This window comes from Melopsittacus undulatus, chromosome 1 (assembly GCF_012275295.1).
Source record: "Melopsittacus undulatus isolate bMelUnd1 chromosome 1, bMelUnd1.mat.Z, whole genome shotgun sequence".
Lineage (NCBI taxonomy): Eukaryota > Metazoa > Chordata > Aves > Psittaciformes > Psittaculidae > Melopsittacus > Melopsittacus undulatus.
This window is the reverse complement of record NC_047527.1, coordinates 245,213-261,807: the sequence shown is the minus strand read 5'-3', so window position 1 is coordinate 261,807 and position 16,595 is coordinate 245,213. Positions and strand designations below refer to the sequence as shown.

Here is a 16,595-nt window from a genome sequence, read left to right as displayed (position 1 = left end):
GCGGAGCGGCTCGGTTCGGCTCTGTTCGGCTCGGCTCGGTTCGGCTCGTCTCGGGATGGCGGTGGCGGAGCCCGAGGCGCGGCTGTCGCAGGAGAAGGAGGAGGAGAGCGAGGAGGAGAGCGAGGTGCTGGAGGAGAGTCCCTGCGGCCGATGGCACAAGCGCCGTGAGCAGGTTCGACCCGACGTGCTGGTGCTGGTGCTGGTGCTGGTGGTGATGGTGCTGCTGGTGCTGCTGGTGCTGCTGGTGCCGGGGCCTGGGGGGCACCGAGCGCTGCTCCTGGCCGGGGCCGGGGCCGGGGTTGGGGCTGGGACCGGGGCCGGGGCAATGGCCGCGGCCGGAGGCCGGTGTGGAGCTGCTGCTGCTGGAAGGGGTGGGGAGAGCCTCCGGGAGCGGCCCGTGGCACAGCGTGACCGGTGCGGGAGCCTCGGTGCGGGGAACGGGACTGATCGTGCTCCGGTGCTGGAGCCTCGGTGCGGGGAACCGGGACTTATCGTGCCCTGGTGCGGGAGCCTCGGTGGGGGGAACGATCATGCTCCGGTGCGGGAGCCTCGGTGCGGGGAACGGGGACTGATCGTGCCCTGGTGCGGGGAACGGGGACTGATCGTGCTCCGGTGCGGGAGCCTCGGTGCGGGGAACGGGGACTGATCGTGCTCCGGTGCGGGGAACCGGGACCGATCGTGCTCCGGTGCAGGAGCCTCGGTGCGGGGAACGGGGACTGATCGTGCTCCGGTGCGGGGAACCGGGACTGATCGTGCCCTGGTGCGGGAGCCTCGGTGCGGGGAACGGGACTGATCGTGCTCCGGTGCGGGAGCCTCGGTGCAGGGAACGGGGACTGATCGTGCTCCGGTGCGGGAGCCTCGGTGCGGGGAACGGGGACTGATCGTGCCCTGGTGCGGGGAACGGGACTGATCGTGCCCTGGTGCGGGAGCCTCGGTGGGGGGAACGATCATGCTCCGGTGCGGGAGCCTCGGTGCGGGGAACGGGGACTGATTGTGCCCTGGTGCAGGGGGAACCGGTCCGGTCCCCGAGGAGAGGGGCAGTCCCGAGCATGCGGAGGCCCCGGTACCCTCGGGAGCAGCCGGTGCTGCCGGAGCCAGCGTGCAGCCGAATCCTGGCAGCTCCGGCGGGCCCGGCCCTGGTGCGGTGTGGGAACCTCAGGGCTCTGGGGCTGCAGAACCCGGTTCCTCTGCTCCAGACAAGGAGCTTGGACCCTTTCCGTTTATGTTCCCAGCCCAGGGCTCCAGCAGCCTGTCCAGAGGGGTTTGCAGCATCCCACCATTGTCACCCCCTGACCTCCCTCCTCTGGATGTGTGCCCTTTATCAGTGCAGTGTCCCTCACCCCCAAAAGCGGGACCAGGCTTCCCATCCCTGCCAGGGCACCCAGGGATGAATCCTGACCACAGGCAGGGGTGGGACAGTGCTGACAGATGCTGTCATCACACAGACAGCACAGGCACTGTCAGCTCCTGAGAGGCAGAGGGGTCCATCCAAGGGCCCTTTATCTCCCACTGTCACCTGTTAAGGACCGGAGGTCTCGGGTCTGGCTGGAGGATGCCCATGATTTAGGCTGTTTGCCCAGTCCAGCCTTTGCTGAGATCCCAGTAACCTGTTAGAGAATTATAGAAGCTGCTCTCAGGTCTCCCCTTCAGGAGCCTTCTCTTGTCCAGGCTGTCCCAGCCCAGCTCTCAGCCTGGCTCCAGGGCAGAGCTGCTCCAGCCCCTGCAGCATCCCCATGGCCTCATCTGGACTTACTGCAGCAGCTCCACATCCCTCTGGTGCTGCTGCCTCAGAGCTGGACACAGGAGGGGGCTCCCCAGAGCGCAGCAGAGGGGCAGGATCCCTGCCCTGAGCTGCTGCTCACGCTCTGGAGGCACAACCCAGCACATGGGGGGGTTCTGGGCTCAAGCACTCACTGAAGGCAGGTCACAGGGAGCTTCTTCTCACCCACCACCCCAAGTCCTGCTCCTCAGTCTGCTCCAGCCCCTCTCCCTCAGCCTGGGTCTGTGCTGGGGTTGCCCTGACCCAGGGGCAGGACCTTGCCCTTGGCCTGGTTTGCACCACTCCAGCCTGTGCAGGTCCCGTTCAGGGCTCAGGATCTGTAATGCTGCTGTGACAAAAGGCACATGAGCTTGAACAAGGAAGTGGCAGCGCTGCCTGAGTTGCAAAGTGAAGGAAGTTTTGTGTAAGAGGTTTATTTGTTACAAATCATAGATACTTATGTACCAGGAAGGGAAACACCTTTTGCTGTTCGTGAGCTGTCGACAGGGACCTTGTCGCACAGGGACTGAGCCTTTGTTTTCACACGACCCCACTGTGCATTGCTGTAGGTACAGACCCAGCAGCTAAACGGTGCTGCGATCTTAATGCTGGGCTGTGTCTGGTGGTGCCCATTTCCCTTCACAGATTCCTTTGCCTGTTTAGGATGCCCAAATTCATTGTGGATAATGGAGTTAGAGATTGACATGAGCAGTTCAGGAAATCACTGAATCCCAGACGGGTTTGGGATGAAGGGACCTTAAAGCTCCTCCAGCTCCAACCCCTGCCAGGGCAGGGACCCCTTCCCCTGGAGCAGCTGCTCCAAGCCCCTGTGTCCAACCTGGCCTTGAACACTGCCAGGGATGGGGCAGCCACAGCTTCTCTGGGCACCCTGTGCCAGCGCCTCAGCACCCTCCCAGGGAACAGCTTCTGCCTCAGAGCTCAGCTCAGTCTCCCCTCGGGCAGGTTCAAGCCATTCCCCTTGGCCTGTCCCTACATCCCTTGTCCCAAGCCCCTCTCCAGGTTCCCTGCAGCCCCTTTAGGCACTGGAGCTGCTCCAAGGGCTGTGCTTAAGGAGCCTTCTCCAGGCTGCCCCAGCCCAGCTCTCTCGGCCTGGCTCCAGTTTCAGAACATAAAGCACTTACAGCATCTCCACAACATATGTGGAGGAAGAGCCACGTGAATCCTTTAGAGACCTCGTGTTTGGTGTCAGCACATGCACTGCTCTGCCTCTTCCATTAGTGTGGAAGTGGCACAGAGGAATGCTGCTGCTGTCGACTTTTCCGTGTAGGAAGATATGTGTTTTACAGCGTGGGTTTGATGACTTCATTTGTGTTTTTCTACCCACCTTGTGGAGTATGAGTAGTAAGGAAGGAGGAACCTGGTTTACTGCTTGTGTCCAAGGTTTTACAACTTCCCTTGTGGAATACAGGCTCCTGAATGAACCCCAGCCCCTTGCTACTGAGGTCAGACTGGTTCTATCCCCACTGCTTTGCTTTAGCAAACCCCCTATTAGGAAAAGGGACTGTTATGACTGCTAGATACTTTATCCAGATTGCCTTTGGCATTCCCCAGGGCCCGTTCCTGTAGGACCAGAGCCTGTGCTTGTCATGGCTCTCAGGACTGAAGTTTACAGTTGGTTTTCACTGGTATTAGTACATTGCTCCCCTTTTGGTCACCTGCTTTGGTGACAGGGTGTGTGTGTACTGATGCAGAGCCCTTGAACGGAGCTTCAGCTTCTAAATCCAGCAGGATGAAAGGTGAAAAGGGAAACCAGAAATCCTGAAGCAGAATGTAAAGACATTAAAGATGTTAATGACAGAACCTGCGGGGAGGGGGTTTGGAAGTGCTGCTCCATGTTCCCACCGGTCAGAACAAGACACCAATAACCTCAGCATCCGGCTGTGGGAGGTGCAGGGTCCCTGGATGAGGTGCTGGCTGTGCTCAGGCTGTGCTCAGTGCACGGAGGGGCTGGGCAGCCTGGGCTGGAGGCTCTGGAAAGGGCAGCCTGGGCTGGAGGCTCTGGAAAGGGCAGCTTGGGTTGGAGGCTCTGGAAAGGGCAGCCTGGGCTGGAGCCTGGAAAGGGCAGCCTGGGCTGGAGGCTCTGGATAGGGCAGCCTGGGCTGGAGGCTCTGGATAGGGCAGCTTGGGCTGCAGTCTGGAAAGCAGCCGCTATTCCATATTTGCCACCAGGGTTATTTTTAAAGGCTGCTTTGTTACCAGCCCTCCCAGGAGACTGGATCCGTCCGGGCACTGTGCTCAGGATCCGTGCTCAGGATCCGTGCTGAGGATCCGTACTGAGGAGCAGCTCACACAGGATCTGTGCTGAGGAGCAGCTCACACAGGATCCGTGCTCAGGAGCAGCTCACACAGGATCCGTGCTGAGGAGCAGCTCACACAGGATCCGTGCTCAGGAGCAGCTCACACAGGATCCGTGCTGAGGAGCAGCTCACACAGGATCTGTGCTGAGGAGCAGCTCACACAGGATCCGTGCTGAGGAGCAGCTCACACAGGATCAGTGCTGAGGAGCAGCTCACACAGGATCCGTGCTCAGGAGCAGCTCACACAGGATCAGTGCTGAGGAGCAGCTCACACAGGATCCGTGCTCAGGAGCAGCTCACACAGGATCTGTGCTGAGGAGCAGCTCACACAGGATCCGTGCTCAGGAGCAGCTCACACAGGATCAGTGCTGAGGAGCAGCTCACACAGGATCCGTGCTGAGGAGCAGCTCACACAGGATCCGTGCTGAGGAGCAGCTCACACAGGATCCGTGCTGAGGAGCAGCTCACACAGGATCTGTGCTGAGGAGCAGCTCACACTGGATCCGTGCTGAGGAGCAGCTCACACAGGATCTGTGCTGAGGAGCAGCTCACACTGGATCTGTGCTGAGGATCTGTGCTGAGGAGCAGCTCACATAGGATCTGTGCTGAGGAGCAGCTCACACAGGATCCGTGCTCAGGAGCAGCTCACACAGGATCCGTGCTCAGGAGCAGCTCACATAGGATCTGTGCTGAGGAGCAGCTCACACAGGATCTGTGCTGAGGAGCAGCTCACACTGGATCTGTGCTGAGGATCCGTGCTCAGGAGCTGTGCTCAGGAGCAGCTCACACAGGATCCGTGCTGAGGAGCCTTTCCCAGCTCACACGGGATCTGCGGAAGAACCCGGCTCTTTCCCTTCCCTGAATCCACTCTCCTCTGCCCCTTCCTGGCTTTGCTGCTGTTTCAGTGCTGGGATGCTGCTGTTTCAGTGCGGGGATGCTGCTGTTTATCAGCCTGCTGAGCAGACAGGTTCCTATTTAGAGGCTCCAAATGGGCCGTGGGGCCTCTCACCTGCAGGTCTCACCTGGTTCTAATGGAGGTTTTAGTTGCCAGAGCAGGATGAAATGCTCTCAAGTAAGGGGGCAGAACTCCCCATGGTTGCTAGAAGCAGGTAGCCAAGACTTTCTCAGGGTGTGTGCTGTGGATCTGGCACCAAATGGGACTTTGCTTGGTGGGTTTAGTGTCCTGTGTTCCCTGTTCCAAGGATCCTTTAATCCTTTATGATCTTAACGGGTCACAACAATCCTCTGCCTTGTTCTGGCTGCTGGCGAGGGAGGAGCTGCACGCCCAGAGGAAAGGTTAGTGCAGAAACGTGCCCTTTTTCAGGCACTGACATGTTCTTTTATTCCATTCATGTTCTCCACAAGAATGCCTTGCTGTTCCAGCTTCTGCTCTTAGTGAGCTCCTAAGGGGCTCTATGAAGCTCCAGCTTCTCCACGTCCCAAACCCATGCAGCTCAGCAGCTCCCAGGCTGCTCCTTCTGTGCTCCTTCCAAAACAGACTTGACATGGAAGCATTGCACTTGCCAGTATTTTCCATGTTTTCTTCCCTTTCCTGTTTTTAATCATGATTTTGTTGCCCTTTCACTGGTTTCCCATTTTGGTTCACAGTGGCTAGATCTGGTCTGTGAGTCTTGCAGGTTTGTGCACGTTTTGTGTCCCATCTCATAGAATCCCAGACTGGTTTGTGTTGGAAGGGACCTTAAAGCTCCTTTAAAGCTCTCAGCTCTCCCCTTCCCACAGCAGAGGGGCAGGGTCCCCTCCCTGAGCTGCTGCTCACACTCTGGGGTGCACCCAGCACATGGGGGGCTCTGGGCTCAAGTGCCCTCTGAAGCCGTCTCATGGGGAGCTTCTCCCCCCCAGCACCCCCAGTTCTGCTCCTCAGGCTCCAGCCCCTCTCCCCAGCCGGGCTCTGTGCCTCATAATGCTCCAGTGCATCCCCGATGAGCATCGTGCTGGGGCTGGGCCGTGCTCAGCTCTTGGGCTTGTGTGTCCTCCTTGGGCTGTGCAGTGCCTGGGGGTAAAGCAAACACCTCCCTGGGTCCGGCACGTTGCCAGCCCAGGTGTGTGTGACTGTACCCAGGACACACCGCCCCTTGCATCGCCTGAGGCACACAGGGTCGCTCCTGGCTCTTATCTGGGCAGTGGAAAAGTACTGTGGTGTCCCTTGTTCTCCGCAGGGGCAGGAGAACAGGGACCGCAGTGTTTGCTCTGGCAGCTGCCAGGCACAAGGGAAGGGCAGCCCTGGGTATGGAATGGAAGGAGAGATGCCAGCCCTGCCTGTCCTGGGCTGGCTGGTGGATGTGCCTGTCCAGGTCCTCTCTGTCTGCAGGTGTTGGTGACCTCCCTTTGCTGCTGCCTGGCAGGGTCTGCTGAGGAGGGATAGAGGGATAGCCCTGGAAGGGGCTGGATGAGGTGGGTGCTGGGGTGTGTGAACGCATCACCCCAACCTGCCCCGCTCCATGTCATGGGCAGCAGAGCCCATGGCTCCCCTCTGCCTCCGCTCTGCTGTCCGGGGCTGTCTGCTCCGGATGAGCGCTGAGGAGCTGGGTTTGTATGAAACACTTCACTGCAATCAAAGCGTTTTCTGTCTCCTGCGTTGCCTTCACCTGCCCGTTGTGTAACAGCCCCATGGAGGAGCAGGTCTGCCTGCCCTGCGGCTGCCTCTGCTGCGCTCACAGGTGCTGGGCGGTGGAGCTGGTGCTGTGGGTTATGGACAGCAGGATGGGGGGACCCCCTGGATGCTGGCAGAGCCCTGGTGTACCTGCGGGGAGCTGCAGCCCAGGCACAGCAGCGGGTGGCTCCAGAGCCCTCGGGGCTGCTGCTGAACAGGGACATGGGGCTCTGCCTGGAGCTGCCTTGGGCTGTCCCTGTCCCTTGGTGGGCTGGAGGAGGCACTTTGCTGTTTCCTTGTACGGGTTGTGTAAAGCTGTTTCTGTGCCGCAGCAGCCACCCCTGTCCTGGCAGGAGGGAGCTGGGTTGGTTCAGATGGAGAGACCTGAGAGCAGCTCCAGTGCCTAAAGGGGCTGCAGGAAAGCTGGAGAGGGGCTTGGGACAAGGGATGTAGGGACAGGACAAGGGGAATGGCTTGAACCTGCCCTAGGGGAGACTGAGCTGAGCTCTGAGGCAGAAGCTGTTCCCTGTGAGGGTGCTGAGGCGCTGGCACAGGGTGCCCAGAGAAGCTGTGGCTGCCCCATCCCTGGCAGTGCTCAAGGCCAGGTTGGACACAGGGGCTTGGAGCAGCTGCTCCAGGGGAAGGGGTCCCTGCCCGTGGCAGGGGTTGGAGCTGGAGGAGCTTTAAGGTCCCTTCATCCCAAACCCTCCATGGTTCTGTGTTAGCACAGGGAGGTGGTGAGAGGAGCAGAGCCTCCTTCAGGGCAGGGATGTGTGGTTTGGAGCAGGCAAAGGGGATCCTGGCTTTGGGCAGTGCCTGGAAGTGGAGTCCCTGCAGGGATCCCATGCTCTGTCTCTCCTGGCTGCACACACTGCTCTGAGAGGACAGTCTCTGGCCCAAGGCATGTCCTGTGCAATCTGTAATCTGAGCACAGGCCCTGGAGAAGCCCAAACACAGCCCTCACTGTCACCCAACTCATGAGACACTGGAGCCGAGACGGGATTTACTCTGTGGAATGCTCTCCCAGGCACAGCGTGTTCCCTGCTCAGCCTTGTGACCCCACAAATCCTGCCAGTGCCCAGTGCCAAAGGGATCATATCCCGGTGTCATGAGGAGTCAGGTGAGCTGTGAGCATCACTGGGTGGCACATTCACAGTGTGCCAAACACCCCTGTGTGCTGGGCTGCATCCCCACAGCAGGTCAGGGAGGGGGTTCTCCCCCTCTGCTCTGGTGAGGCTCCTTGCTTGGCTCCCCTGCACTCCTTGCTTGGCTCCCCTGCACTCCTAGCTTGGCTCCCCATCAGGTGTCTCTGGCTTTGCCCTGTGTCCTGAAGCAGCACCGGTTGTTCTGTCCTGAGCTGTGTCCCAGGGCTGTGCACAGCAGCCGGTGCGGTGATCAGGGATGGAACCACAGCCTGAGCAGGCAGCGGATGCTAAGGGGTTGCTGCAGCCTGTGGTGCAGGTGTCCTGCATGGGCTGCATGTCCCCATGTGCCGGTGGGAGCTGGGGTCAGGAGCTGAGCCCTCCTGTGCTCCCCTATGGACAGGACACATGCAGGGAGCTGACAGCTCCTTCGCTCTCTGGCCCGGTCAGGTGCCTGTGATTCCCAAACCTTCACCTTTCCCTTGGCCCCTGGCTCAGCACCATCAGAAAATCCCTGGTGAGGTTTGGATCAGTTCCTTCCAGCCTCTGGATGCATGGAAGCTGTGGATCAGCTCCTGGTGTGTGCTTCACCCTGGTCAAGAGTCCTGGTGGCCCTTCTGTGGTTTGGCAATACAGACTTTTAGGCATGGTTATTATGGAACCATGGAATGGTTTGGGTGGGAAGGGACCTTAAAGCTCCTCCAGCTCCAACCCCTGCCAGGGCAGGGACCCCTTCCACTGGAGCAGCTGCTCCAAGCCCCTGTGTCCAACCTGAGCACTGCCAGGGATGGGGCAGCCACAGCTTCTCTGGGCACCCTGTGCCAGCGCCTCAGCACCCTCCCAGGGAACAGCTTCTGCCTAAGAGCTCAGCTCAGTCTCCCCTTGGGCAGGTTCAAGCCATTCCCCTTGGCCTGTCCCTACATCCCTTGTCCCAAGCCCTTGGGTTCAGGGTGTGAGAAGGAAACTCACTGTTTCCCTCTCTGCATCTCAAAGAGACCCTGCAGAAACAGGGTCTGAGGGTCAGTGTCCCCCTGCTCAGCTCCTGCCTGCCCTTTGTGCTGGGCTGCCCTGGGCACCACACTGTGGACTTCAGCCAGGTGTTAGGGATGGTTTGGGTCAAGAACCTGCAGCAGGAACCAACCTCCTCACAGGGGTTGGATCTGCACTGGTGCTTCTCCTCTGACAGGAGAGGAGCACATCCCTGCTGGGGATGAGGATGTGAGGCGGCTGATGGGCATGGGAGGCTGCCTGGGTGCAGTGCTTGGTCCCATGGGTGGCTGGGGGTCTGGATGGGTTGGAGAACGCTATGGAGCACACAGGAAGGGAGCAGGATGGGAGATGGTGCCACATGTGCTTGTCCTGAGTCCAGGGAGAAGAGGGGACCAAGGCACCATGGCCTTGCCCCCCCATCTCCCAGAGTAACTGGAGGAGGGTGACAACCACCTTGTCCTTATTTTCTCCTCCAGATCAGGAGGTGGTGGTGGCAGCACAAACGCCTGCCCAGTGCCCTCCATCCCATGCCTGCCTTGTCTGACAGGAGCTCTCCCCAGGCCCCACAACACCATTAAGCCTTTTGCTGTGGAGTGTTTCAGTCCTGGTCGATGGGGGTGGTTTGAAATGGAGCAACTGACTGTAAACTGCAATCTGGTTTTCTGTAAGCCTCATGTCCCCAGCGATCCCTCCTCCTGCCAAGGGCTTTCTGGAAGCAAGGAGCTCTGGAGCTTTGCCTGTTCCACGTGGGGCCACCATTAGCAGCACACGGATCTGCTGGGAAGCCCTGAGAGGTGACCTGTGGCCGGGTCCTTCTGTCCCCAGTCACCTCTGGGGTTATAATGCAGCTTTTATTGATGCAGCCTCAGAGGTTGGTGTCACTTTCCTGGTCAGGGCAGCACAAGTCTCAGCACGTTTGTGTCTGCATGAGCAGGGAATGTTTCCTCCCCTATGAACTGCCTGATGCTCCAAACCCAGCAGAGCCTCCTGGATCCCAGCAGAGCCTCCTGGATCCCAGCACATCACTGTGTGCAGCTGTAAGCACCAGGATGCGGCTTCAGAGAGGGTCCTGCTGTGGATCTGCACACAGGAGCACTGCAGCCCTGCAAGGAGGCAGAGGAGGAGCTGGCACCAGAGCTGTTGAGGCAACTGTGACTGCGCCAGGCACCAGTGCTCCCTGTGCCGAGCTCTGGCTCCAGGGTGGCCTGGTGGCAAACCAAAGGTTCTTTGGGTCTGAGCTCTGCATTTGACTCCATGGCACAGGGTGCCCAGAGAAGCTGTGGCTGCCCCATCCCTGGCAGTGTTCAAGGCCAGGTTGGACACAGGGGCTTGGAGCAGCTGCTCCAGGGGAAGGGGTCCCTGCCTGTGGCAGGGGTTGGAGCTGGAGGAGCTTTAAGATCCCTTCCACCACAAACCAGTCTGTGGTTCTGTGGTTCTCAGCCTGTGGCCAACCACTGCCTTCAGGACTGGGGGTTTCTCCTGGCCATGAACTGGTTTTCTGAGGGTGTTCTGGAGAGAAGGGGGAAGCAGCTCCACAGAGCACAGAGCAGCAGAGACCCTTGGGCCAGCAGTGCTTGTTCCTCCTGCACACCTGCACCAGGACCTGCCCTAACCTGGCCCCAGCTGCTGAGAGCTCCTGATCCCCTGGCCCAGAGTCACAGAGCCAGAGAACCAGGGAGCCACAGGAACGGTGAGGGTGGAAAAACCCCTTAACCTCATCCAGTCCAACCATTCCCAGCACTGCCAAGGCCACCACTAACCCCTGGCACTGAGGTCTCATCTCCATGGTGTGTGAGCACTCACAGGGTCGGTGCCTGCAGCCCTGCCCTGGGCAGCCTGTTCCAATGCCTCAGCACCCTCTGGGGCAGGAACTGTTCCTCAGCTCCATCTGAACCTGCCCTGGTGCAGCTCGAGGCTCCCTGCGCCTGTAGGAGCAGGAGGAGCTGCAGTCACAGAACCCTGGAACTGCCCAACCTGTAGCTGTGCCTGGGATTGCTCTGACCCAGGTGTAGGACCTTGCACTTGGCATGGTTAAACTTCATGAGGTTGGCATCAGCCACCTCACAAGTGTGTCAAGGTCCCTCTGGATGGCATTCCTTCCCTCCAGCGTATCAACAGAACCACACAGCTTGGTGTCATTGGCAAACTTGCTGAGGTCACACTCAATCCCACTGTCCATGGCACTGACAAAGGTGTTGAACAAGACCAGTCCCAGCACTGATCCCTGAGGACACCACTTGTTACTGGTCTCCAGCCGGACATTGAGCCGTGTGGCCATCCAGCCAGTTATTTATCCACCGAGTGCTCCACCTGTCAAGTTGATGTCTCTCCAGTTTAGGGACAAGGATGTCATGCAGGTGTCAGTGTTGATGCTTTGCACTAGTCCATGTGGATGATGTCAGCTGCTCTACCCCTGTCATGCTGAGGTGAAGCTGCTCGTGGGTCAGGTTCTGGCCATTGCTCCTCATCCTGTTGCTGGCACCACTGAGAAGTCTGGATGCAGCAGACACTGCCCCTGGGGTGCAGAACCCTGGTCCTGGAGGGTCTCTGTGCTGCTGAGCTCCTGTCAGAAGCCATTAGGGCAGGTTTGACCTAGGATGGGGCTGGAACAGGATGGTCCTGCATGGACCCAGCAAAGGAACAGGGCTGCTGCTGCTGTGTTGGTGCTGGATGTGGCCTGTGGAGGTGATGGCCATGGAGCTTCTCTCCTCGGGATCCTGGGACAGACAGAGCACAGGGCATGGGGACTGCTCCGTCTCCTCAGGGTGTTTAAAGAGATGATGCTATAGCTTTGGATCACCTGGATCTTCTGCTTTGCTCTGTCTGACAAGAGTGTGAGCACCAGCCAGGGGTGTGGGTTGCCCCATTATGGCTGCTGGGAAGTGGGGTCCATGTGGGGTCCCCAGTGTGCAGGAGTAGGATCAGCAGGTCCCTGCCACCGCTGGCTTCTCCCTGGGATACAGGACTCAATGGGAAGTGCTCCACAGTGTGGCTGTGGTGCCCTCGTGTCCTGGACAAAGGGGGTCTGGCAGGTGCCCAGGGCAAGGGAGGAGGCAGCTCCTTCCCCATCTCCTGGCCATGCCCTGCTGTGAGCTGAAGTCCTCACCTGTGCCCATGCAGCACATCCCTATGGAGGTCAGGAGCTGCAGGCAGGGCTGTGGCCGTCTCCCACCTCCCTGTGCCCATGCAGCACATCCCTATGGAGGTCAGGAGCTGCAGGCAGGGCTGTGGCCGTCTCCCACCTCCCTGTGCCCATGCAGCACATCCCTATGGAGGTCTGGAGCTGTGGGCAGGGCTGTGGCAGTGTCCCACCTCCCTGTGCCCATGCAGCACATCCCTATGGAGGAGCTGTGGGAAGGGCTGTGGCCGTCTCCCACCTCCCTGTGCCCATGCAGCACATCCCTATGGAGGTCAGGAGCTGCGGGCAGGGCTGTGGCCGTCTCCCACCTCCCTGTGCCCATGCAGCACATCCCTATGGAGGTCAGGAGCTGCAGGCAGGGCTGTGGCCGTCTCCCACCTCCCTGTGCCCATGCAGCACATCCCTATGGAGGTCAGGAGCTGCAGGCAGGGTTGTGGCAGTGTCCCATCTCCCTGTGCCCATGCAGCACATCCCTATGGAGGTCGATCCCTATGGAGGTCGGAAGCTGCAGGCAGGGCTGTGGCCGTCTCCCACCTCCCTGTGCCCCGCAGGTGAACCAGGGGAACATGCCTGGCATCCAGAGCACCTTCTTGGCCATGGACACAGAGGAGGGTGTGGAGGTTGTGTGGAACGAGCTCCTCTTCACTGACAAGAAGGCTTTCAAAGCCCACGAGGTGAGACATCCCCCCCGGCAGAGCCTGCGCCCACCCCCCTGCAACCACCCCTCGGAGCCTGCCTGGGGCAATGTGCTCCTGCCTTCCCTGGGCTTCCATCCCAGGGACAGCTCCATGTGTCCTCTGTACCCCAACCCCATGGGCACAGCCTCCTCTCCAGCCCAGGTTCCCTTGCTCTTGGTGTCCTGTATGTCCCAGGACCTGACCCCCCCTGTCCCCTCTGTCCGCAGGAGAAGATCAAGACCATGTTTGAGCAGCTGGTGCTCGTGGATCACCCCAACATTGTGAAGCTGCACAAGTACTGGCTGGATGTGAAGGACTCCAAGGCACGGGTAGGGAGGTCTGAGGGGCTCCCCAGCCAGGGGGGATGTCAGCAGGTGGGAATGGGGATCCTGGCTCTGCTTCCCACCCCTCCGCAGGGCTCGGATCCTCCAGGACACTGGTGCTGGGCAGGAAGCTGATGCCTCTCCTCCTGCCAGGTCATCTTCATCACAGAATATGTGTCCTCCGGGAGCCTGAAGCAGTTCCTGAAGAAAACCAAGAAGAACCACAAGGCCATGAACGCCAGGGTGGGTTCCTGGGGCACACAGGGGGGTCCAGAGGCTCTGGAGCCGCAGGCAGAGGTTCTGTGATCCCTTGGAAGGCAGAACAAGTGTAAATGGTGCTCCCTGAGTTACCCAGGTGTAAATGGTGCTCCCTGAGGTACCCAGGTGTAAATGGTGCTCCCTGAGTTACCCAGGTGTAAATGGTGCTCCCTGAGTTACCCAGGTGTAAATGGTGCTCCCTGAGTTACCCAAGTGTAAATGGTGCTCCCTGAGTTACCCAGGTGTAAATGGTGCTCCCTGAGGTACCCAGGTGTAAATGGTGCTCCCTGAGTTACCCAAGTGTAAATGGTGCTCCCTGAGTTACCCAGGTGTAAATGGTGCTCCCTGGGTTACCCAGGTGTAAATGGTGCTCCCTGAGGTACCCAGGTGTAAATGGTGCTCCCTGAGGTACCCAGGTGTAAATGGTGCTCCCTGAGTTACCCAACTGTAAATGGTGCTCCCTGAGTTACCCAGGTGTAAATGGTGCTTCCTGAGGTACCCAAGTGTAAATGGTGCTCCCTGAGTTACCCAGGTGTAAATGGTGCTCCCTGAGTTACCCAAGTGTAAATGGTGCTCCCTGAGTTACCCAGGTGTAAATGGTGCTCCCTGAGTTACCCAGGTGTAAATGGTGCTCCCTGAGTTACCCAGGTGTAAATGGTGCTCCCTGAGTTACCCAAGTGTAAATGGTGCTCCCTGAGTTACCCAGGTGTAAATGGTGCTCCCTGAGGTACCCAGGTGTAAATGGTGCTCCCTGAGTTACCCAAGTGTAAATGGTGCTCCCTGAGTTACCCAGGTGTAAATGGTGCTCCCTGGGTTACCCAGGTGTAAATGGTGCTCCCTGAGGTACCCAGGTGTAAATGGTGCTCCCTGAGTTACCCAGGTGTAAATGGTGCTCCCTGAGTTACCCAAGTGTAAATGGTGCTCCCTGAGGTACCCAGGTGTAAATGGTGCTCCCTGAGGTACCCAGGTGTAAATGGTGCTCCCTGAGGTACCCAGGTGTAAATGGTGCTCCCTGAGGTACCCAGGTGTAAATGGTGCTCCCTGAGGTACCCAGGTGTAAATGGTGCTCCCTGAGGTACCCAGGTGTAAATGGTGCTCCCTGAGTTACCCAGGTGTAAATGGTGCTCCCTGAGTTACCCAGGTGTAAATGGTGCTCCCTGAGGTACCCAGGTGTAAATGGTGCTCCCTGAGGTACCCAGGTGTAAATGGTGCTCCCTGAGTTACCCAGGTGTAAATGGTGCTCCCTGAGTTACCCAAGTGTAAATGGTGCTCCCTGGGTTACCCAAGTGTAAATGGTGCTCCCTGGGTTACCCAGGTGTAAATGGTGCTCCCTGGGTTACCCGTGTGTAAATGGTGCTCCCTGAGGTACCCAGGTGTAAATGGTGCTCCCTGAGTTACCCAGGTGCTCTGCTGGAGGGAGGTGGCACCTTGGTGAGGGCTGGAGCAAGGGCAGCCCAGAAGTGGATCCTGCTGCTGCAGTGATGCTTGTGCTCCTGGGGCTGCATCATTTGGGGGGCAGAGCACTGGAACAGGTTGCCCAGGGGGTTGTGGAGTCTCCTACGTTGGAGATATTCAAGGACTGCCTGGATGAGTTCCTGTGGGATGTACTCGAGGTTACCCTGCTCCTGCAGGGGTTGGACTGGATGAGCTTTGAGGTCCCTTCCAACCCTTGGGGTTCTGTGATCTCCAGCACCCCCAGTGAAGGACAGTGGGTGTGTGGGTTACTGCTTGGGTTGAAGGGGCAGGTGTCACCAGCAAACCCACCCAGTGTGGGTCTGTCAGTGGGTTCCAGCAGGTCTCAGCTCAGGAGCTGGGTGACTGGGGGGCCCTTGCAAGCCCTGCCATGAGGCTTGGGCTCAGTGCCATGCCAGTGCAGTCAGGCACCACTGTGACTGTGTGCATGGACCCCACAACCGCAATGGGCTTTGCCTCCTGTGTCCGTGCTCCCATTGGAGTCTGGTGGTTCAGGGGAGCTCTGGGCTGGGGATGGGCTCTCAGCTGTGATGGTGCTGTTTGAGCAGGGGTTGGGAAGGAGACTGTCACCATGTGCCTCATCTTTGGTACCAGTGTCCTCAGGGCTGTGTAGGGCACATCTCTGGTAGGCAGGTGGGAATGTCCTGCTCTGGCTCCTGCACTCCGATGGGATCTGGTCTGATGGAGGGCTCTGATCTCTGCTCTAGGCCTGGAAGCGCTGGTGCACCCAGATCCTGTCGGCTCTCAGGTGAGCTTTGGCATTGCCATTGTCCTGCTTCCCACGGGGCTGGCACCGGTCTCGTCCTGAGGGCAGCTCTGTGCTCCTCAGCTTCCTGCACTCCTGTGAGCCTCCCATCATCCACGGCAACCTCACCAGTGACACCATCTTCATCCAGCACAACGGCCTCATAAAGATCGGCTCAGGTGCGACATTCCCACCGCTCCGGGTGCTGAGGAGGGGCAGGGTCAGCAGGAGGAAGCTGTGGGATGCAGGGAGATGTGTGGGAATGGCCGGTGGGGGTTCTGGGGGCACAGAGCTGGTGGGAGCTGCAGGGCTCCCAGAGCATCACACATGTGCTTGGAGTTACCTTCTCTTCTCTTTGTGCCTCACCCCTCATCTGCTGCGGCATCTGCATGGACCCCAGTCTGGCACAGGGTGTTTGCCAATGGTGAGTGTCCCTCTGTCACCTCCCCAGCACATTGGGCCCATCCCTGGGTCCATGTTTCTCCTGTGGGCTCTGCAGGTGGGGGGGGGAGAGGGAAGGTTTGTTCCTTGGGTAAGTGTCCTGGAAGCAGAGGGGTCTCCTGGAGGAGTCAGTGTCCCAGTGTGGTCCTCATGGGCAAGAGCAGCGCCCAGTTCTGGGCTCCTCAGCACAGGAAAGACAACAAACTGCTGGTGATGTCCAGTGCAGGACCACAGGGATGGGGGGGGGCTCTGGAGCATCTCTTTGGTGAGGAGAGGCTGCAGGAGCTGGGCCGGTTGGGGCTGGAGCAGAGCAGCCTGAAGGGATCCATCAGTGCAGAGCAGGGGCTCCAGGGCAGGGGCTCCAGGGCAGGGACAGGGGCTCCAGGGCAGGGGCTCCAGGGCAGGGGCAGGGGCTCCAGGGCAGGGGCTCCAGGGCAGGGGCAGGGGCTCCAAGGCAGGGGCAGGGGCTCCAGGGCAGGGGCAGGAGGATGGGGCAGGGACAGGATGAGGAGCAATGGCCAGAACATGACCCCCGAGAAGCTTCACCTCCACACGAGCAGGACCTGGTTGAGGTCCAGGTCCCCGAGCCCTGGGGCAGGGGGAGGGATCTGGAGTCATCCCAGAGCCACCATAGACCCGCTCCTGTGTGCCCTGCTCTGGGTGGGACTGGGCAGGGGGGATGGAGCTGCAGAGACCCCTTCCAGACTCATGATTCGGGA

At 59.4% G+C, this 16,595-nt stretch overlaps 1 protein-coding gene across 2 annotated transcripts in view; it reads left to right on the top strand.

Moving 5' to 3' along the window:
- Positions 1-16,595, top strand: part of NRBP2 (nuclear receptor binding protein 2) — a 28,289-nt gene continuing 11,694 nt past the window's right edge. For both annotated transcript variants that reach the window (XR_004549982.1, XM_034066035.1), the window contains exons 1-7: positions 1-172; positions 12,511-12,633; positions 12,864-12,965; positions 13,113-13,202; positions 15,398-15,438; positions 15,520-15,614; positions 15,836-15,859. Coding sequence is in view for 1 of the 2 variants with exons in the window: in XM_034066035.1 (XP_033921926.1) it covers positions 56-172; positions 12,511-12,633; positions 12,864-12,965; positions 13,113-13,202; positions 15,398-15,438; positions 15,520-15,614; positions 15,836-15,859 (592 nt within the window). In the remaining variant the exon portion in view is untranslated. The remainder of the gene's footprint in view (positions 173-12,510; positions 12,634-12,863; positions 12,966-13,112; positions 13,203-15,397; positions 15,439-15,519; positions 15,615-15,835; positions 15,860-16,595) is intronic.